Source organism: Halictus rubicundus, chromosome 3 (assembly GCF_050948215.1).
Source record: "Halictus rubicundus isolate RS-2024b chromosome 3, iyHalRubi1_principal, whole genome shotgun sequence".
NCBI lineage: Eukaryota > Metazoa > Arthropoda > Insecta > Hymenoptera > Halictidae > Halictus > Halictus rubicundus.
The window spans coordinates 6,443,556-6,467,345 of NC_135151.1; the positions used below are offsets into that span (position 1 = coordinate 6,443,556).

The 23,790-nt window shown below is 42.9% G+C and overlaps 1 protein-coding gene across 3 annotated transcripts in view; it reads right to left on the minus strand.

Moving 5' to 3' along the window:
* Window positions 1-23,790, minus strand: part of LOC143352510 (CD151 antigen) — a 191,023-nt gene that overhangs the window by 82,852 nt on the left and 84,381 nt on the right. The window contains exon 1 of one of the 3 annotated variants that reach the window (XM_076785042.1): window positions 7,395-7,413. The exons of 1 other annotated variant lie outside the window; for it this stretch is intronic. Coding sequence is in view for 1 of the 2 variants with exons in the window: in XM_076785041.1 (XP_076641156.1) it covers window positions 5,638-5,684 (47 nt within the window). In the remaining variant the exon portion in view is untranslated. Of the gene's footprint in view, window positions 1-5,637; window positions 5,798-7,394; window positions 7,414-23,790 lie in introns of those variants that run through there. One more of the 3 variants, XM_076785041.1, reaches the window with a different exon arrangement.

A 23,790-nucleotide genomic window follows, 5' to 3' on the forward strand; every position in this document is an offset into this window, starting at 1 on the left:
CGTCTGTAAAAAGAGATTCGAGATGCATATCGATGCGTCATCGTGAACGTGGGTCTCGCGTGGGCGTTCGATGTACCTTAAGTTCGTGGCACGTGGGCCGTCGGAAGAGCCGTATTGGGCGAGCGGCGCGTGGCCGATGAATTTTTCCGCTGTCACCGGCGTTGATTATTTTCACGTCCGTTACCGTACACCGGTACGGACACGTGTAGACGTGTTAGGAAATCCATTTTGACGGCTCTGTCGAAACCTTCGACTCGCGCTGAAAGCTGACGCGAGCCACGAATCAATCGTTTCAAAACCGAAACTGCTTCTCTGTCACCGTAAACGAACATTGTTTCCCCGATTTCTGTTTCGCGATTTTCGAACAAATTCCCCGAAAAAACGACGCGAATTCCGACTGCTCCGCCGAGGGTCAAGAACAAATATTTTCAGTTCGACGTGAGTTCTATCGTAAAGAAATGTTCTTGCTGTCGAGAGACATTATTTGTCCGTTCATAATTTTCCGTGTTGACAAGCATCATTAGCGAGCTCAGAGTGCATTCTGCTATCTGTGCTCTCAAGAAAATTTCTAAGTGTGTCAAACTGTCTCGAGCAATATTTTATTTAAAATATTCTGACTTCTCGCGGCCGAGGAAACGTGGAACTTGCCGCAGCTACTGCGAAACTAACAGCGCTTCTACCTAACTATAGAACCATAACAGAACAATATTTGGCTTTGGAGCTTGAGCAGAGTCTTCGATGTATGTAGAATTTTGCTATTTCCTATTTACTTCTAATATTAACTTTCCCCTAATTCGCACGTTCAGCGTCACAGCAGTGCCCGTACAAGTCGTGCAAAATAATTTTTTGCAACTTTCTCGCACTTAATGTTCGGTTAAAAAATCGTGTCGGTCACGTATGACCGACGTGGCACTCAAAGCGTAAAATCGCATTGTATACTTGATTCTGCGGTTAGATTTCATTTTTTTCCGACAGTCATGGGATTGATTTCTGCCGGTTTGATAGAAGAACGAGAAAGGGGAGGACCCCGGATGTGGAGGTTCACGTATTTTTTGGCAAGCGCAGCCATAACTTGGGAAGGTTCGCGTTAATCGCGAGCCCTGACACGCGCACGATGGACCTCCTATCGAAAACCATGTCTCATAATATATCAGCGTCGACATCGGGGCTGTCGTTCGATCCCTCCCATCAATTTGCAGCGGTGCCATGTTCCCAGCATAGACATATCCTCATTTATCCCAATGTCCTACACGTCCACAGCCAATTTGCTAATCGAGCCAATCATCCAATCGCATTAACCTTGCCGGCCACTCAGAGTACCCCGGTCTCCTTTTATTGGACGGTTCCTGCGACAGGTTGCGGATTCGCGAAACACTGTTTCAAGGTGCCAAACACCCTACTCGCCAACCTTGCGAACCCCAACTCCCCGCAAACGTTTTCCGAAAGCCAAAGAACCATAAAGCCAAAACCGGAAAACCGGAACGTTCGTTCAATTAATTTTCATTTGGTAGAATCAAGGGAAAATTGAACGTACATATGGAAGCAGAAATATACTGTAGAATATTCAAAATTAACAATTGTAGAATTATACGAGGACAGAAAAAATGATGGCCGCTGTGTCTGCCCACGACTTGCTAATTCCATTTGTTGCGATCGGTAGACTGTGGATTTTTATGCAAAATAAAAATCTTCGAAATGGTAGCCAGTTGAGAACATATTTCTTCCTTCGATAATTTTAGTAAGTCGAAAATAATCTAGAATATTCTTACATTTTGGAGTTTCGTTTTTCAATCACACATTTTTGTTTCATTTTGTTCAGTGATGAGAATTACGCTACCATGAGATTTTTCTTAAAAGCGAAAAATTGGAGAAAGCTAAATTTTCATTTCCGTTGCAAGAAAATTGAACTGGAAAATATCCGTCGAATGTGGCTTTGTTATTAAACATTGATTTATCGAATTGAACGAGCACCATCGAGGCGGAAACATACAATAGAATAGATAGTGAAGGATGAACCAATCAGACAACAGTAGAAACAGCGAAATTAATGTACAATTGGAGAAGATAAATTGTTAAAATGATAGTAGTTATACCAGTTTGTCCGTGACTAGCTAATTCTACTTGTTATGAACATTCGCAGTGATAAGCTAGTAATTTATAATCAAATTATTGCGAAACTCCACTGCTATCGTGTATGAATATAGATAGCAGTAGAAACAGCTAGTAATGGCCAAACACGTGTGCTAATTTGCGTCGATGAAACGCACGCACGCATCATGCAGTTAGATCAATTCTAAACAGATAAATTTTTCAAGCGAATTTTTACTTTAAAAAATTTTTTTAATTTATTTAATATCAAAAATACCGAAATTATTCAATCCTTGAATGCATTTGAAAATTTTAATTACTAACAGAAAGGGATGAACGCTTGCAGTAGACTTCAAGGAATTTGTCTGTTCATTACTCACCCTTTCCACTTGCAACTCATTCACCACGTACACTTTCAAAGTCGATACTCTTGAAAACGAAGCTTTACATGAAAACAAATTCTTCTAAACCGTGAATTTTACAAATTTCACATTTTATATACACATTCAGAGACACTACAACGCCCATAAACGTGTTTCTTATCGTTTAATATTTTATTATCAGCAGGGCAAAAGGTTTCCATATTTTTCTCAGTTGTTAATAAATTCTTCGCTTTAGTAAAGGCACACTACAAACGTATAGGCATAATTGCCCCCTAATGCAACGGGATAAGAGGTTAAATTTCATAGGAGAGTAACTGTCATTTTGATGGTTTAAAATTTACAATACCATTTCTTGTCCATTTACTGGGCATTTTACAGTGATGGATCTTCAGATTATCGAAATGTTCCGAAATTGTTCAGAGGATGTAATTTAGGGGACGATGGTTTCTCATTGAATCTATAAAAAAAAAAGTATTTCTATCGAATCAACATATTTTATTTTTCACTAAATTCTATAAACGAATTCATTTTTATGGTCCAACATTTGCAATAGTAGCACATGTTCGTTCAGTAGCGGGCATTTTGCAGTGTACAGTTTATATAACAAACGAAGCATGTTGATTCGACAGAAATTATATTTTTTCATAGATTCAATCAGAAACCGTCTCCTAAATTAGCTTAACCCTCAATCTGTCGATCCGGAACAATTTAATCTCCAAATATCCGTCACCGTCGCTTCGTCACTGAGTTTCCGTCCTTTCCAACGAGCCACCACATTTCTCCGGATCTCATTGCACGAAACGGTTGCGTTACACTCTGTCGCCCATATGGATCAGCCAGAAGGGCGTTGGAATTCCTATACCCCAGATGTGCCCGTCACGTTGATGGAACTTTTATTTTAAAGGGGCGAATTTTCAATGGTCTCCGGAAAAGGTGGACGACTACACCGGACGACACGTGCGCGTCGCAGATCATACGGGTTGCTGTCACGTATCGACGGGAGCATAAAGGCGGCCGTTTCTCGCTCGGTCGATTTAAGACGGAACCGTAATCCGAACGATCGACCACCCCTGGCAACTCGCGTAAAATTCGCCCGATAAAGGCGGAATGGTGGGAAGATTGGCTGATTTTACGCGATCGCTCGTTAAATCGCTGATCGAAAATCCTTTCGGCTAGAACGCCCGAAAAACGGAGCCGAACGGTTGTAAATAATGGCTCTCGTTTGCCGTTCAACACTGTGCTACAGCGCTATAGTCCTTCCTTATACTCCCGATACCACCTTTATTGTCCACATTTTTCATTTAATCTGTGTTTCCTTGAAGAATATTTTCTGCGTTGGCTTACGTGCAAGGACAAACGAAGTGTAAGTAGAATTATTTTTGTTAGAAAGCTGGATTACTCATCGAAGTTCAGGGCACTCTGAGAGAAGAAAAATGTTCATTGAATTTTCCATTGTTCAATTCCTATCCGTCCCTTGTATTAGTCGTGAACGACGCTAAAGAATTTATTTTGTAGAAGACAATGAGACTACGCAGAAGAAGTTTACGCAATTTTGACCAAACTTGAAAATCTGTCGAGTGAACCAAATTTTATTATTCTCCACAAGTTGAGAATGTTACAAAAATTATTGTTATGATAAACGTTGTGTTTTCTGATCTCGTGTTATCGAATAGGTTGTTTTAATTTTGTGCGATTTTCACGGGCGTTCGGAAGTCGCTCCATAAAATTTGGAGGTAGACCACAGCACGGTTGGAATATTTTCGTATTGTTACAGTTTAGACAAACATTGATTCCACGGTTGTTTCGTCGCGCACGTTCTCGTGTTTCGCGTTGAAATGTAAATCGTACGCGATGAAAACGTAACCGTTAATTCGATCGCGAGTAGCCATCTGCGATTGCGAATTTGCATCGGCGCGGACTGTAATCGTCTGAATGACAATACCAGGTCAATAACAATTAACGCTCCCGCGGAAAGTAACTCGTAATCGAATCAACATATTACGTTTGAATCGCCATCGGGCAGAGGTATCGCGTAACCGGATTACATTTTCGATGGACTCCGCGCGCTCTCGTACGTTACATACGTTAATAACCATAAGCCGGCAATTACCGAGAGTGTCAGCGAACATGTGAATAAACACGGGGACGTGTGACGCGATAACCATAAGTGCACGCCTCGCGACGGAAACTATCGCGCGCGAAAATTCACGGTCCCCTCAGCTATAATACAACGGAATGAAAAGAAACCCGAGGGAGAGTGGGAGTCGCGGCGGCTACAGTAATTCATAAACTTGTTTGCGGAAGATTGTAGGATTCTTTGGATGAAGAACACGGAGACAATCTTCCGGAGAATCTCAACTTTAATCCTGGATGATTCATTTATTTGTTGGTAAAGTTATTGGTAGACTTTATGGATTCGTAATAACAACAAGTAGATGAAGTTCAAAGGAAAATATTTAAAGAATTTAATTTAAGTGTACCATGCACTTGTTTGAGAATAACAATGCATCAAGTACTTACAAAGATCAACGAAAGGATCCCTAATCCAATCGTAAGAATCTATCTTCGAAACCATAGAGATAAAAAAATTATTATTCGAAAATTTGTTATCGTCGACAGACTTCGAACGCTAAGAGCCAAAGAATAAGCAGTTGTTTCTCAGGTTGTTGTTTAACAATTGCACTAACTATACCTCGACTGTACAGATTAACGGACCCAACTCTTGTACAACCATAATATCGCATATATTTAAACTCGCAGACATTAAGAATACACTATCCAAAAATTCACCATTACCGACCAATTTCAGCATAGAACATCGAAAGAAGAAAAGGAGAAACACTTCTTCGAAAACTGCATTAATTACACATCGATTACAAAAAACATTCGGTCCTATGCCACAGTAATCACAAGATCGTATATTCAATACCACAAACATTAAAAATCACCGTCCAGAAATTCACCATTGTCGGCCAACTTCAGCATAAGGGAAAAAAAAAGTATAAAATAAACACTCGTTTGAAAACCGCATCAACTGTACAACAATTGCGGAAAACAATGAATCCTATTTTCGCAATAATCACAAAGCATTGAAAACCACAGCATTGAGAAACGCACCATTAACTAACTGATCTGAATATATGTATAAAAAGAATGAAAAACGCACTTGTAAGGAAACTGCATCGCAAACGCATCGATACGACCCTCCTCCATATCGTCCGGCGATTCAACTCGAATCGAACTGCGAAAAGAACTGCGCGAATCTGGAATAGCGAATGCTCGGTTAGCTCTCGCACATCATTATGCCCGTCGGTATCGGAACGTCGGAGATCGGCACGGTGCCGGTATCATCGCCGGTTCCGCGAGCGCGGCGATCGGTCGGCACGACTGCAGCGTGCAGGTTGCAACTTGCGGCGTGCACCAGCTGCAGAGCCGAGAACGGGAACGTGCGGCGGGGAAAACTGCAACAAGGGGACTTGGGCGACGCGACGCGACGCGACACGACGCGACGAGACGCGCGCTGCATCGGCCCACGCCATCCGCCTCTGCGAATCGCGATTGCACCGCGCGCACCGTGCGAAATTGGATAATGCGACCGCGGATCAACTCGGCGAGCTTGGATCCAGCACCTACGGATCATTCGCCTTCATCCTCCCTTCGATCGCGGCTGTTTCGAGGAAGTTTTGTGGACAAATTTTACTGTGAATTTTTTGGCACCGCTGCACCGTGCGAATTTGGATAATGTGATCGCGAATCGACCGCATCCAGTGGAATTAATTGCAACCAGCGCCCATGGTCCATTTCTATCGATCGTTCCTTCAATCAAGGTTATTTTGTCAATTTTTATTGCCATTTTCTTTTCACGTCTTTCGGACAACTATCGCAGACTTGGACCCACCAGCTATGGATCATTCGCCTTCGTCCTCCTCTCGATCGCTGCTGTTTTAATACAGTCTTTGTGCACAATTTTTCTGAGTCATGGAAAATTGGACAAAATGACAGAGAATCAATTAGGCCAGCTGGGTCCAGCACGAAAAAGATCTATTTTACCTAATTACCTCCTCGGCCAGGGTTGTTTTTGCGAATTTTTTGGCCGTGAATTTTTCGTGCGAATTTTTCTGGCCCGCGCGAAATTGAATAATGCGCTCGCAAATCGACTGCACCGAGCGGATTAATTGCATCCAGCACCCGTGGCCCATTTGTATCGATCGTTCCTTTGATCAGGCTTGTTTCTGCCAATATTTTTATCGTCGATTTTCCGCGTGCGACGACTATTTACTGCATCGTGCGAAATCAGACAATGCGTTCAGTGAATCGACTGCATACAGCGGATTTATTGAATTCGGCCTCCATGGATCGCGACGGTCTCAACAAATTTTTTGATCATCAATTTTTAAAGCGAATCCTTTGACCGCGTGCTAAACTGAACAATACACTCGCAGATCAGCTGGATATAGCTGATTAATCGCATTCACCAGCCACGGATCTATCGGTATGGATCGTTCCCTTGTTTGGGGTTGTTCTGCCGAATGTTTTGAACATCAATTTTCACAATGAATTTTTTAGCCGGCAATTTTTCGAAATTTCCCCGACCAAAGAACGATCAACAGGCTCCGCGCGATCCTCGATCCGCGCTACGATGCGGGAGATGATGAATGTCCACGGAAACAGCAACAAAGAGCCCTTTAACAAACGCGGGAGTGATTTAAAGCGATTTCTCGCGCGAGACGCTGGAATGCACCGTCGTTCCCGATGTGTTTGTTACCAAGGTTTTGTTTCCCGCTGCCCGTTGCGGATTCCGATGGATTTGCGAGACGTAACGCCGGCTTTTTCTTTTTTAGATTGCGCTTTACGGTTGTGGATTGACGGCGGTACAGAGAAACTCGGTTTGACGCGTGGCTGAAGATGATTTGTGACACTTACTGTTCGCGATTTCACTTTTGAATTGAGATACGGTACGGTGTAGTTCATTCTTCTGGGTTTCAGTGGAGACTGATCTGAGGATTAGTGTCGTACCCGCGTCCCCCTCAATATAGATCCCTTCTAAATGGTATATATATATATATATTTTACCCCCACTGTTTCGAATCTGAATCAATTATTTTCCTGCGCCTTTTATCGGTGGTTCACGATATTAATCCGAATCCCAGGGGACCGACGTCAAACGAGGACCGACACTAGGCTTTTAGTTTAGGCGACGCGTCGTCCGACTCGGAGAGGTGACCTCTGTTTATATACAAACTTCTATACAAAGTCCATGGATACAAGCTCCGCGCTTAACGTGTTAACCCTTTGCACTCGAAGCCATTTTACGAAAATGGTGCAATTTACTCGTACAGCACTGAAATGTTTAGTAATTTATTAAATACAGACAAACTGAATACTGTAAAAAATATTTTGAATAATGATACAGGAATTTTTAGTGGCGCCAAACAGTCGCCAGCCGAGTGCTAAGGGTTAATAAATTTGAGTCGATATCAAGGTACTCGATAGATAGAAAAATGTATGTATACACATTTAAATTAAAATATCTACTAATCTTTTTTCGACATACATGAGTCAATACGTTTTTTTTTTCGTAGAGAATAAAAGGTTGCATCGAGTGGTGCATAAAAAATATACGGTTCCATTTAGAAAATTAAAGTAGACCTTCGTAAGTCCTCGACGCGTCCACCTATAGATAAAACTAATGAAACAAAGTATGTGCATGTCTTGTAACGATTTAATCTCCGTCATAACGTGTCTCGCTGCGAATAATAACAAATGAATTAAATCAAGATAGTAATATTGGATTTTATGCATTTATGACAGAAATGGATTGGTCAAATACAAAACTGAAAGGACATCACGTTGACAAATTATTCTGGACTTTTCAAATTATTAGAAGGGAACATACACTATTATTTACATTATGCTTCCGACAATTTTTATTTTGCATAAAGATCCGCAGTCTAATAATCACCGACAAACAAATTAACCTTCGCACAGAATCGAAACGAAGAATTCGGTTCAGTTTGCTGTCTTTTCGTTTACGCTTTCCAAGATTACTCTGAACGGCCTGTTGAAAGGCTATTCAGATTTGCAGATCCTCCATTGAAAACTCGACGGGAACAAAATCGCGCAAGCCGATTAGCGAAGGATTTCGCGTAGGTGGCGATCGGCGAACGAGTTTTACGATCGGGCAGCATGCGCGTAAGAACTCGTGGCTCCGGTAATCCCGGTATTTCGGGGCGGAGGTGACGTAAAGACGAAACGAGTGTCCTTTACGATCACCGGTAACGGCCCCGGTCGCTCTGTCCAGGTGGCGAGAGCGATATCCGGCCGTAATAACGCGATGAATAACGGCCGGTATAACTTCCGCGTAGCGGAGAACGGAACCCGCGCGGATTCGGCCGGACCACTTTATTCCGCGTCGCGCCGGTTTATAAACGGTTAATTACGCTTCCCTCCCCCTTGGCGGAAAGGAAACAGCGTTACCGAAGAGGGGTTTCCTGTGCGATCCCTCGGGACCCCGTGACGAGTGGAAAGGGTCGCCTGTTATCGTAAAAACGAATTTTTACGCCGGTGAGAAACGGTGCCTTTAACCCGGCCATGATTAAACCCCCCCCCCCACTCCCCCTAGCCCGCCGTCGCAGACGCAGACGGCGCACGCTTTTGCATTTAAGAGCACTCCGCGTCCGAGGATAACTCGCCAACCTGATCCCCCACCGCGACCATAAATCGGCGAAATTATAGACCGACATCTGCCGCGACGCTATCTCGCGCTAACTGTCGCCGTTTATGCCTTTTAAAGCTCCCGCCGCGCCGGGAGTAAATCGGACCAGCCGCGCGCCGAATGGACTACTGCCTCGGTAATTGTCGCCATTCCGACCGACCGTGGAACTATTAACGAGGCGGATCTTTTTCCAAGTCATTTTCCTGGGAAACGGCTCCGCTTGTCCCGTTGGTTTGGCAAAATAATCGTACATCAGGATTTAGAGAGTTGTTGTGGAGGGGGAATGTAAATTTTTAGATTTGTGGGGGACTGACGGGTCTGATTGTGGAATTATTAACGAGGTAGGTCTTTTTCCTAGTCATTCTGTTGGGAAACAACTTTGCTTTTCCCGTTGGTTTGGCAAAATAATCGTACATCGGGTTTTAGAGAGTTGTTGTGGAGGGGGAACTTCAATTTTTAGATTTCTGGGAGACTGACGGGTCTGATTGTGGAATTATTAACGAGGCAGGTCTTTTTCCTAGTCATTCTGTTGGGAAACAACTTTGCTTTTGCCGTTGGTTTGGCAAAATAATCGTACATCGGTTTTAGAGAGTTGTTGTGAAGTAGGAGCTTCAATTTTTAGATTTATGGGAAACACGGTTACAGACGGGTTTGATTGCGGAACTATTAACGAGGCAGGTCTTTTTCCTAGTCATTCTGTTGGGAAACAACTTTGCTTTTCCCGTTGGTTTGGCAAAATAATCGTACATCGGTTTCAGAGAGTTGTTGTGGAGGAGGAGCTTCAATTTTTAGATTTATGGGAAACACGGTTACAGACGGGTTTGATTGCGGAACTATTAACGAGGCAGGTCTTTTTCCTAGTCATTCTGTTGGGAAACAACTTTGCTTTTCCCGTTGGTTTGACAAAATAATCGTACATCGGTTTTAGAGAGTTGTTGTGGAGGGGGAACCTCAATTTTTAGACTTCTGGGAGACTGACGGGTCTGATTGTGGAATTATTAACGAGGCAGGTCTTTTTCCTGGTCATTCTGTTGGGAAACAACTTTGCTTTTGCCGTTGGTTTGGCAAAATAATCGTACATCGGTTTTAGAGAGTTGTTGTGGAGGGGGAGTGTCAATTTTTAGATTTGTAGTGTCATTCTGTTCGGAAACAATGAATTCAGGTGCATTGTTGTATGATAATTGTTTACGCAAATGTGGAGACTATCATAATAAAACTGTTTCGCTTGTGTTTTATTTTCAAATCGGACACAAACTTCCGCAATCACCTAATAGAGAGTACATCCGAGCACACCCGGCCAGTTACGGGTTAACACTCCGCTCAAACAAAGATAATTACTCCGTCCCATTTTCCCGGTTATTGCGGCACCGCACACGATACACCCGAAAAGCAATTAATTCCCGGCAACAGACATTTAATTTTCCCGACGGCGCACTTGTTTGATAAGAACCGAGCCGCAACTATCAACGGAGGAAAGACGGGCGGAGGCATCTCGCACACGAATTCCATAAAGCGCGTGTTTACACTGCCGACACCCCCGGGTATAATAACGAAAACAGCATAGAGATAGAGACAGAGTGGATCGATGGTTTTCGAGGCGGGCCCGGTTTCCTCGATGACGATCGTTATCGATCGGTCGAACGACGCGGCCGGGCCGCGTGACGAACCCGATAAAACTCTCCGAGCCATCTGGCCTCTCTGTTACGTATCTCTTTTATCGCGCCGTAAAATTATACATCGAGCATCCGCGGCGAACAGTGAAAAAGCTCGCGGGAAAAGATTCGCGTGTGAACCTCGCGAGCACGAATACTCATTGTCAACCGAGCATGTATTTGCTTATCTAACTCTTTTTAAATCGCTGCCCAAACGTCGTGGAAGACGAGAAAAATATGGAGACGGAGCAACAAACGAGATTTGAACTCGAATATATTTATTGAAGTGGACCGGTGGTTAAGTGTCAATTTATCGTTTCCTACCGGGGTCGAATTCGATGTGACAAAATTTCTAGGAAATTAACACTTGCGAGCAAATAATGCTGAAATGCAATTCGCTGTTCGATCAGTGATCAATAGACTGTGGATCTTTGTGCGTTTATCGCTTCTGAAAATCTTAAAAAGATGCTGTAACATAAAACTCCACAGAATTTAGTACGATTTTTATTTATTTCAGATCTACAAAGGTCCCACTTTCCTAAAGTTCGCCGACAAAAATTGAAAATTACATAAACGTCCACAAGCCTAGTCATTAATAAGCTTGTAGAAAATTCGAACAATATATAACGTAGCACGAAAAGCAAATTTTATGAAGAGAGTCGTTCAGTGCTGCAAACTTTACGAAACAGTCGTCTGCATAAAATATGCAATTCACACTTCTGACAAGCAAACATGCAAGACTGAGAACAAATAATTGTGTACATAAAAAAAGATGATCGTGCAACAGGATAAAAGTCCCGAAAGCTTACAATTCAGTTCCAGATCGGTGTGGGCCAGTGGAAAGGCTCGAAAACGAGTGAAACAATAAAAATTCTTCCACGAGGTTTTCATAGGGCCGTGAACACCGACCGACCGATACCAAGCCGGTCAGAAATTTATTTCCACGGACTCTGCGAGCTGACCCGGTCCCGATGAAATATTCGGACCCGTGATCGGATTAAGTTAATAGAGCCGTGGACCGGCCGACAAATTGATAGGCGTTCAGCCTTCGTCGAGGGAACAGCTGTTGCGTGATTTTTTCCCGTCGAGCCGAACGATCGGCGAACAAATCGCGCGGCACGCAGCCAGCAGCGTCCGGTCTTTCCGCGCTGCTTTTTTTCTCGCTTTTTCTTTTTTCCTCTCTTTCTTTTTTTTTTATTCAACGCCCATGGATCTCACCCCTCGGCCTTTTTCCATCGACGAGCATTGTGGACCAGCCTGCAATTCGATTCCCAAAATAGATTGAATTTATTTCGACGCGATAATGGGAACGCGCTTCGATTCTGTCTTCCGTGAGACGAGTCTGTGAGTGTAGAAATAGTATTTGTAGATTTTGCGAGGTCGGTTCCGAGGTTGAGATACTCTCCTGGCTTGCTGTCGATTATTGTTGTTCGCGAAGTGCGTTTCATGGGAGACTGTGTGGGAAAAGGAAGAATTGTTTTTGGTCGGTCTTTGGGTGCAAAGAGTGTGTACATTATTGTTTCATTCGTGTAGAATGTATTTTATAGCCACGTCAGTTTAGATCGAATTTTAGATCCACAAGTTCGGAGCTTTTTCGAAACATAACAATAAAGATCGCAGTGTGACTGATAAATTTAAAATGAATTCCAGAACAAAACGTTTGAAAACTTTAGTTTGTTCTGTATTTTATCCTCCTAGCAAAAAGGACGGAATAAATAGTAATTGCAGCGTAAGGAATAAATTTAGAATGAAATTCAGAACCGCATCAAAAAGATCAGTGTTTTGATCGCAGTGGGACTGATACATTTAAAATGAATTCCAGAACAAAACGTTTGAAAACTTTAGTTTGTTCTGTATTTTATCCTCCTAGCAAAAAGGACGGAATAAATAGTAATTGCAACGTAAGGAATAAATTTAGAATGAAATTCAGAAAAAGATCAGTGTTATTAAAGTTTCTTTACAGCAGTGATGGGCACGGTAGGGGCCCCTCAAACGCCTGCTCCCCCCACCAACATCTCTTTTATGCAGCGCGCACGAGCAACGTGTCACATATTACTCTGGTCATCAAAGAGGGGGTATATTGTATTCCCCTCGATTTTCTCGACCTGGCGACACTGGTTCGCTGGTATCTCGCGTGTCTTGTCCCAATTGAGACAAAAATCTCTGCTTTACAGCTTTATCTTCTTTTTCCAGAAATGTGGACCGATTAAAGGAGTAACCATGATTCAACGAATAAATGTAGATTAAATAATACCCACGCCAGGGAATAAAGAATTTTTAAAGTTGTCTTCAGAATTTTATCTTATCTTTTTTTTTTAGGAAAGCGTGACTACAAATTCGAGGCTCGGGACAAAGATCTAACGGAAGAATTAATAAAAATCCGTCACGGAAGGAAGATTACAGGGACGATCCAGTGGTTTGAAATGGTCTGCTCGTTGCCATCGCTACCGTCCGCGTGTACGTACACACACACGATTACGTGGGCGTGGAAGAAAAATCCCGATGACACGGGAAAGACTCGCCCTCGGCAGGAATATCTTGATTACACGGAAACCGGATCAGGAACGAGAGTCAACCGACCTTTCTCTCTGTCTTGGCCGTGTTTCATTTTAATGGATCGATTAAGACATACTTTTCCCTAATTAAAAACGATGGATCACGGTGGCGCGTGTTCATCGATCATCCCAGGCCGCCGAAGTGACTTCACGCTGGATACCCTTCGTCTCGTTAAGTCTTTCAGGACGCTGACAAACGAATCGGCAGCGAATTGGACTTGTCAATTACTTCGTGGATTATTCTTAAAAATTACTTTTGGCGAAGTTCGTACAATGTTGAACAGCGCAGAACGATTGACAGCAGCTGAACTGAATTAGTTCATTGATTATTTCTAAGAATTATTTTTACGGAGCTTGTACCGGAGTGAACAACATTGACGAATTTATTAGACTGAGGATTTTCGTGTATTTACAACGAGTATGTAGAAGTAGAATATTAATTTTCAGAATAAAGGAAAGTGTGCGTACTAATAAGAATGAATACTGATATTGTTACATTATTCTTTGTACAACGAATCTTTTGAACAAAGACAGGCATTTTTCCTCCGTTTTAGTCTTGATACGATGAAGTATGGAAATGGGAATTTGCATAAAGGTCTACAAGTCCGGGACTTACAGTGAGATGCAAAATAAAGTAAACGAAATATTTCTTTCGTTCCTCGGGAAACTCTTTGAGACCGAAATATTTCACCTATTTCAGAAATAAGCATGTACGATAAATTTACAAATTAATTATCACATACACAAACGTCGTAGAATGAATGCTTTTTAAGTTCAGTCCTTTTGAATCAAAGTCTGAAATTAATAAGCCGTAGGAGAATATATTTGCGCGGGCTTCATGTGCCGTGTATAGTGTAATTAATCATACAAAGATATTTAAATAAAATCAGGTTAACCAGACTCGTTCAAATGGTCCGCTGGATCCTGGATGAAAGAGCGCACGCTCTAAATTGCTGCGAGCGCAATAATTATTTTGCGAGTATTTGCCTCTGATGCGAATAAAATATAAATGATATTTATAAGAAAGGCGCGGTATAGCCTGGCAGCCGGTTAAGCGAGGTAAAATTATGATTACATAATGCTGAGGCCGGTACCTACAGGTAATTAATGCCGTAATGCTCGGGGTTCATCGACCTGGCAGACATTAGCACGCTCACCGAAAACTGACATCATTAACGCATCGGAACAAAAATCCGAAATTCATATAAAATTACATCGAACCCCTAACAACTATTCGGGAATTACTCAAAGAGGACAGACAGTTCGAAACGATCTCCAAGTGTAGTTCGAGGAATTAAGGACGAGGGGGGTGGCAATTAGGCGAAATTGGAGCAGAAATCGACGGCTCGCTAGGCGGATCGATTAACTATAGCCATCGAGGAAATTCTGAGTTTGATAATATCGTGGCACGGTCGATTTCATGCCGCAGGCCTTCTCTATGAGGGACGCGGTGACTACTAATTTAATTAAAACGTCCTGCGTGCTGCTAATACCTGTTAAATAACTACCGGGCCGTAATTACGAGGACGGACAACAGCCGTTTATACCTCGGTCGCGGAGAGAAACTTGTATGCCAGTTTTTAATGTGGCGCCGTTTGCCCGCGAGGACCGGTTCAATTAGAAAAATGCACTGCGTGTCGCGTGGCTGCAACGCGTCCTGCGCTCGATTAATTTCAATAATCGACTCCGCTCTGCTTTCCCGTCTGCGAGCGTCACCGTTGCCCGAATCATTTCTGATCGTGACGTCAACTTTCATTTTAAGTTCCACTTCCCAGCTTTCTTTCAACAGATTACGTTTCGTTCATAGTTTCTTTGTAATTTATTTTTGCATCGCGGATTTTGTACAGTTATCGCAAAAATGAGCACGTACAATTTTAAAAAATTCAAGAACATCAACGTGTTAGTTTCAGCTTGATCGAATAATGCACAGAAGAACGAAAGTTTCATTTAGTCTATTCCTATTCAACTCCTATTTGTTTCAATCAGTGCAGACCATTTTTATTCTGCATGAAAATCCTCAACCTATCGAGAACTACCCCTAGCAACGCTACCCCTTAAACATCTTCTTAACACATCTCATTGTTAGATATTCATGAAGTGTCTTTTAGTTGAGACGATACATTGGTAATTCGGCTGACTGCCGAATTATTAATTCTAACCCCTAATATTAGGGGTACCCAGAAGTAATCAATTATTTGCAAAGAATTTGTTTTGCCTTTAGTTCTCTACCGATCATTGAAAAGGAAACACGTATTCTTTTACAGTTTTCGGTAAAGCAGCCTGTGTTCAAAATATATAATACTAAAAAGTATAATTTTTGTTTACAACCCTGTAATAAAATGGCGGCCGTACCTTCCGGGGATCATATTCGTCCTTGCATACTTTTTCATTTTCATGAGGGGTTTAATGCAACGGTAACAACAAAGAAAATTTGCAATGTTTATGGAGATTTATTGAAGTTCAACAAGTGTCAACGTTGGTTCAGAAGGTTTGCTGCTGGTGATTATGATCTCTCTGACAGGCCTCGAACTGGACGACCAGTTGAATTTGATAATGACATCCTACAATCTCTAGTGGAAGCTGATCCAAAATTAAGTATACAAGAATTATCGAGAAGCCTTGGGTCCACATGGTCAACTATACAAAGGCACCTACACGAAATGGGAAAGGCATATAGGCAAGGAATATGGGTATCGCATCAATTATCTGAGACCAACAAGAATATTCGTCGATCAATTTGCACTTCATTACTATCCAGATTTCGTAGAGATCCATTTCTTAGCAGAATCGTTACCGGAGATGAAAAATGCATTCTTTATGATAACATAAAGCGTCCCAAGCAATGGCTTTCTGCAAATCAAGCCGCAATATCAACCCCTAAACCTAGCTTATCACTTAGAAAGGTGTTACTGTGCATTTGGTGGGACTGTCGTGGCATAATTCACTTTGAGTTGTTGAAACCTGGAGGAACAGTTATTGCTGAGTTGTATTGTCAGCAATTGCAACGGCTGTATTGAGAACTATTGAAAAATAGGGCATCTTTAGTCCACAGAAAAGGTTTAGTACTGCAAATTGACAATGCCCAATACAGCGAAACTCACTCAGGGAAAAATCAAATAATTGCAATGGGAAGTTTTACCGCACCCCCGTACTCACCGGATATTGCTCCCTCTGATCTTTCCAGATCTCTGGAGAATTATTTAAGAAGTAAAACATTCTGTAGAAGATGTAAGGAGGCACCTTGAGTCATATTTTGCTTGACGAACCTTGGATTTCTATAAGAGGGGGATTGAAAATTTGCAGGAAAGATGGCAAACTGACCGTGATAATAATGGAGATTATATAATAAATTAGAAAATAAAAACTTGAATTTACTATAAAGTTTGTTTTACATTTCAATATAATTGATTACTTATGGGTCCCCCTAATATTACATGAAAACCGTACAGAGTTTAACCTCTGTACGCTACTACAGTGGCGTCCGTGGAAAGGATCAGTTTGCACGGTAACGCCACTATAGCGGCTTTTGTGCCATCCGCGGCCAGGCGCGCCGTACCTGGGAGACAGAGTTGCGGACGAGCGCGCCGTGCTTAAGAGAATAAGTAAATTTAGTCTTCTAACTTCTGTAAAGCGTTTCGCGTCTACATGTTTCGTGCTCGGTAGGTTTAGCTTTAACCGAAGAGGAAGACTGCAGTCTGGTCCGCAGATGGAGAATTAATTTAACTGTTTTTACGCGTTCGTTACACCCTTGGTGCTGCGTTTGCAGGCTGCTTTCGAACAAAAGGCTACTGTCACCTAAAAATGCCCCAACCTTCGGCACCGCGAAATCCCGAAAGAACTAACCTATCCTGAAATTTGCAGAACCGCAACCACAGTACCGAGCAAAGCATTTCAGCCGCGATTAACCATTTTAGCAACAGCCTCTATCCACCGGAGGGCCGTTAAAGGCAGTGTCGCGCCACTTTCGCCGCAGACTATGCGCGGTTTCCGTCGCGTTCCCGTCGCTCGGTGAAAGGGTGTAGGACGCGGAAAAATCGCGTACGACGCGTAACATCTGCGCGGGGAAAAAGGGACGGGGCGAGAGGAGAGGAAGTCGGATGTCGGTGAAGTATCTCCGGCGTGACGGGGTTAAAAGTTGAAGCGACTTGCAATCTCGTGGCGCACCGGGTAGAATCGCGGGCCAACGAGAGCAATCTCTGCTTCGGGAATGGAGTTCCCGTCCCGGCCCTCCTCTGCACGATTCTCCCTCAAGTTAAAACGGGGAAAGTTCCGGGAAGAGATTATGGCGAACGGACACGAAACGTTGCGTCGGGTCGCGGCGGCTGTGCAGATGCTGCTCGACAACCTGCTCCCCTAACGAGCCCCGGCGACAGAGGGTACCAGGCGTCCACGGAAATTGTTCGCGAACGGACGTTTAGCGACCCTCCACTCTACCCGAGGTTCGCTGCACGAGGCTGCGATCCACGCTGATATATTCGCGGGTCCGTTCCTCGCCGAATTTCCATAAGCGGCAACGCGTGGATCCCGAATTTTCAACCGGAAGAAAGAAACGAATCAGACATCATCCTTCTGGGAGGACGGAATTGAATTTCTTTCGAGGATTTACTGGCCGGTGACCTTGGTTTTATTAATTCGATCAGTTGCGGCGAACCTTTTGTCACTTTTCATGTAAATTTTGTAAGATTTTATAAAGCGGTTCGCTTATAGCAGAATTTTTACTGTAGCAGGTTTCTTCGAAGCTCGCCGAAGTGGACTCCGTGTAAAATCGATCGTTCTCGGACGTTCCTGTGAAGGATCAGGTTGTGAATTATATATGATGTTATTCATGCGATTTTAGCGGGAGTTTAAGTCATCATTTCTGTCGCCTTGAATTTGTTTGTGAAATATGAACGTCCGAAGTTTGGCAATTTATTTTACCGATTCTGATTTTTCTGTGATCAGTAAACTTCAGGAATTTTTATCTCGGCAACTGTATATCGGATTCGGACGATTCTTCTTTCATTGCGAGCGTGAACGTGCAAGCTACCTTCGAAATATTTTACCGAACCAAAGACTTAATCGTGCAATGTTCAAAAAATATAAACAATCCAACGCCCATTCGCTAATATACAGAAGTAGCTGCAGAGAATAATCGATTTGCCGATTACAGTAACCTAACGTGGCTCGCCCATCGCCAGAGCAAAGATGTACATGATCCGACAAGTAGGTAGTAAAAATTTGATGTTTCGCGCGATCCAGGATTTTATTTAGCGCCAGAAACTTCTCGCGCCGCGCGTCCCGTTCCCGCCGATATGGATTTCGCTGGAATTGCGCAAGACTAACGGGGTTTCCTATGGTAAATAAACGACGCGGAATTGTTTTCCCCTTCCCCGGAGCGAGCACAGAACGCGGGTAAACGCGGACAAATTGGATTTTCCTGTTTTGTTTCGGCACTCGGTGGCTTTACGGTCTCCCGGACACGGTTTTTCCAGCGTCGCGTCGTTCTAAAAAAAAAAAAAATGCATAAACCGTGGAACACGCGAACCCGCGACCACCAAAGCTGGGTGTACCCCGGTCGTTAAGCTACCCGGGCCGATGGCAGTTCTCCCGGTTTTTTACCGATTGTGCTCGGTGTCGAAATACCCGCGACTTTTCGATCACTCGATTAGAGCAGGTGTATTAACTCCGAAAATAGATCGGTTTGAGAACGCCTCGAAAAGGACAGAGGTCAATAAGCCGGTGACAAGTTGCGCAAATATTGAAAACGAACGAGGAGCCCGAGGTACTCGCCGTACCGGGCCGTCCGGGCTGAATCGATCTCAGCGATCAAGAACTTGCGCCGATCGATCAAATGTACACGAGACACGAAGCGGAATACGTTGATGGACGGCGATTTGACTGTACCATAGACACTTGACAATGGGTTTCGGACGGTTTAGAACCGCTTCGAAGCTGCTGCCGTGTACGTTTGTTCAGCGACGGGCCGCAGAAAAGCGCACAGCCAGCGTGTTTAGGCTATTGAACTGTTGGTTCAATACTTTTTCGTTTTGATCAATTAATTTTGTTTTTACTGTAAGAAGTTGCTCGATCGCTTTGCCAGTGGGAACGATTCTGTAGACTCTCCCGAGTAAAATGGTATACATTTTAGTAACACTATATGAAATTTTTGTCTCATTTTTGGTGTTCCAACATCATCCTTAACACTAGAACTACCGAAGCGGTCGAAATGACTTTCTTTCACAATTACTGAAATTATAAAAATGTTTTTATTAGAATTTTTTGAACGAACTTTTTCATTGTAGCACATGTGAGAATAAAAATGGTATTAGGTTTGAATAGATGTAGCCTTGTCACGATTACAAAGCAATATTCATCAGGTGTATTTATTACTCGATAGTTCTAGTGTTAACACTAAACCTACCAAGCACAAAACCTATAACAGTGAAACATCTTATAGGAGGGAGAAGATTGAGTTCGCTTAAACTTTGAACGATTTTCATTACAATATGTGCTTAAATAAAGAAGTCAATCCAGTAATTTCCTATGCAAACTTATAATTTCAATAATTATGAAATAGAAAACCGGTCATTTCGAACGTGGTAGGCTTAGTGTTAATCCCAATTTCATTATAAAAATGTGAAGATTGAATTTATTTAGACTTCGTGCGGTGCTCACTGTAATATATGTTGTCGTTATAATATTAATAACCGTAAAATGGCAAATCTGGGACCGGCCATTTCTACCGGCGGGTTTAGCGTTAGAAATGATTCGTAAAATGCAGTTTCAGATACTTTTTCTGATCCTGCAGAGCAGTCTCCTTGTTTCATCGTTAATTCCAGCTTGGTCTCGCGATCGGAGCTGAAAGAATCTCGATCTCACTGTTCGGTTAATGGAAGTCAAAGGGCCGTTGTCGACAAGATTGCGTCTCGTGCATCGCGTCGAAGGAGGTTACAATATATTTCCGCGAGCAGCAGCAATTACTTAGCCGGAAATCGGGCGCGCAGGAGACGTCTCTACGGTTTTTGCCTGACGATGGAAAGAAAAGTACGACGCGAGAGCAAACAGAATGGCATCGAGAGAGAAAGAGAGAGAGAGAGAGAGAGAGAGAGAGAGAGAGAGAGAAAGGCCGGGAGCTCCTTGAAAGCAGCCTTCGAGTTCGCCGAATCCATTAAGGCCCGTAGTTTGAATACACTATACACATAGCTATAGTATCCTCCGGCGCGGCGTAGTGCACACGGATCCTCGAATAGTTCCTTCCGGTAGCAGGCCGGGTTTACTACTGTCCGTCCCGAAAACGCTTCGAATTTGAACGTTGTGTCTGTTTGCACAGGACGTCGCGGGCCCGGATCGAACGGATCCGAATGTATATGGAAACCTTCGCGGGAATTAATAATAATAATTAGACCCGTCGAACTTCGGACAAACACCGAACTTTATGGATTAATTCGCGGACGCTCGAAACAAACAATCGTCTGTTTACCGTGCTCCGGATACGTATCGGTTCGCGGAACGCTGCAATTGGTTGCAAGCAAGTTTACGGCACAGTAGAATTACGATTATCCCGGGCCTCTCGCGTCAGGATGTTTGATTGTCCGAATAGTTTCCGCAAAGAAGTAGTTCAGAACTACACGATTTATCGAACAAGGATTCGGTTCAGCACTGAAACTAAGTTATTGTCGTACTATTATCCGAACAATCATGTTCGGATAACATACGCTGCCGCTCAAAAGTATCCGGACACTCCGCGGTGGATACGTCGATGAATATCGTATTTAATTTTAGTGTAGTATTGGTAAGTTCCACATACGTAATTTTTCATTTAACACTAGAACTACCGAGCAATAAACGCGACTGACATATATCGCTTTGTAACAGTGACAAGACTGTGCTCATTCAGACTTCATACAACTTTTATTGTAATATGTGCTTCAATGAAGAGGTTCATTAAAAAATTTCCGATGAAAACATTTTTACGATTGCAGTAATTGTAAAAGAAAAAATTAAGAACCAGTCATTTTGACTGGTCCGGTAGTTCTAGTGTTAAAACGTTAGATATTTCATAAGAAACTAATACAATTCGAGAATAACTTTTATGCAATGCTAATACATATTTCGCAAGTGTTCGGATACTTTTCAGCGGTAGTGTATATTTCCTTTAACAATTTTTTATATTTTCCTAGAAGCAAAATCACTCTGGTATTCTTAACATTTTTAACGATTTTCAGTAGTTGTACCATATCAAAAGGAAGCTTAGAAATGTTCTTTTACATAATAATCTGAAACGAAATTTTGAAATTGAAATTGCTGTTGAAGGAACCATTAAAAAGTCGTACGAATAACTTTTATGCAATGCTAATACATATTTCGCAAGTGTCCGGATACTTTCGAGCGGTAGTGTACATACATTCCAAGCGCCGGCATCCCCAGCTGGGAATATTTATTCTCGTGATCGTAATTAATTTTTCAAAATTCGATCAAACTTTCAGGATCCTCTTAAAAATAAAAATTTGGGGGTTGAAGAGGTGGCGAGATTGAATCTGAATGTTCATCGATCATTCCCGAAGAGAGAAACGTGCTCGATCGTTTTGTTCAACAGTACGATAAATCTGTCGCGAATTTTGTTTTCTACTTTAACCATCCGCACAGCCCGAAAGGAGACTTGTGCACAGCTAAAAGTTTGGACCCACTTGTCGCGGAAGTGTCGCGAACGCAGCATTTTCGAAGCGATACTTCACCAATATCGCGAACGCGTTCCACCACGGTTCTGCCGTCGGTGCAAAGGGAGCAGCGAAAGGACAGCAAAGGGCCGGAGGAAAATGTAGAGCGCGAGGTAGACGCGCGATCCAATCCGACTAAAACGAGCATCTTCTCGCGCACGACGCGACGAAAAACACACTTTCGCAGTCCCGCGTCTCCCGTAAGACGATTTCCCCGTTCCAAAATAAAAATCCCCGATTTCCATCCGCCTCTATTCTCGATTTGTTTCCGTTTTTCCTCGATAGCGCGCTTCCGGACGTTCCGTTCCATCATCGTACATGTAGATCACTATATTCATTTTCATTCCACGAGGGAGAGACGCGCGCGCGCGCGAGACGTACCGGATTCGCTCGGCTGGACAAAATCTGCGGTAGATGCGTTAATTTCAATGGGACGGACATATTTTATTATGGCAACACAATGAGTTCTCGTACAATTTCAAGCAGTTGACACTTGTTAAATAGATTCGGGAACATCGGTGTATTATTTTCAGCTTAATAAGAAAGAAGCTTCTATTCTGTGTCTCGCAATCATATTTTTTATTTTGCCACTAATCGCTACACTTTCATCGAAAAGGTGTCCTGTTCCGGCGTCAACGGCTGCGCTATGGCAATCAGCATTATCGCAGCAACGGCGGAGGAATTACTCGCCTTACCGCTCTGAAATTCATACATCAACCATATGATTCTCTAATTATGGAAGCGGAACAGTTTCACGGGATAATAGATTGGATTAAATGACCGTAGAATAACGCGCGGAGCGGCGGGTCGAGGGCGGAATGGAATTCTCGGGGGTTTAGACCGCGTTTGCGGCGATCGGGGGTTGGCGAGGGCGAGGGAAAAGGGCAAAGGGGTTGGGCTAAGTAGGGAGGAGCCGGCCCGGTAATCCTCGATTACATTGCCAATCGGATTTTCGTTCTTTTGGCCCGTGTAATCCGACGTTCGGAGTCGGGATTCTCCGCGAGGAAAGTCGATAGTTAACAAGTTTCCAGCTAGCGTCCCAGGGCCCGACTAATTATGTGGCCATTGATTCGCAATTGAAGTTTCCTCTCGTTAAAGGGGGCCGGTGTCAATGAACACCGCGGCGGTAGCGCTTTATTCGATAGCATTCGTTCCCTCGAGCCGTTCTATCGCGCGATTATCGGATTTTCGGTAAAGGTTTTGTCAGCGACAGGCGTATGGACCGGTTTTCGCGAATTTTCAGGATGGGATTTGAACCATCTTGGTGCAAATTATTGGTCTGGATTAGCCGGATTAATTGCAGCGACGTCTTCGAATAGATTTATTGGGATTACCGGGTTTATTACAGGTCCTTAGATGCAATTCTTAACTTCGGGAATTTATTGCGCCTCGAGTGCAAATGCTACGGAAATGTTTTTCACCGGGAACGGTTCTGTGGACGGATTTTGTGCGTTTATGACAAAAAAGAGTAGGAGCAATTTAAAACAATAAAATGATTAAGAGAATTCAATAATGTCGGTATATTATTTTCGACATGTTAAAATGTCTTACAACCGTTGTATGAAAATTTTATTTTGCATAGAGATCCGCAGTATAAGAATGATATATAGTTTCGTCACTTGTATACCGAACAACAAAATTTTATATTATTTTAATTTTATTTTATTTTGTCCTCTAACGTCACCCTCAATTTTTCTGAAA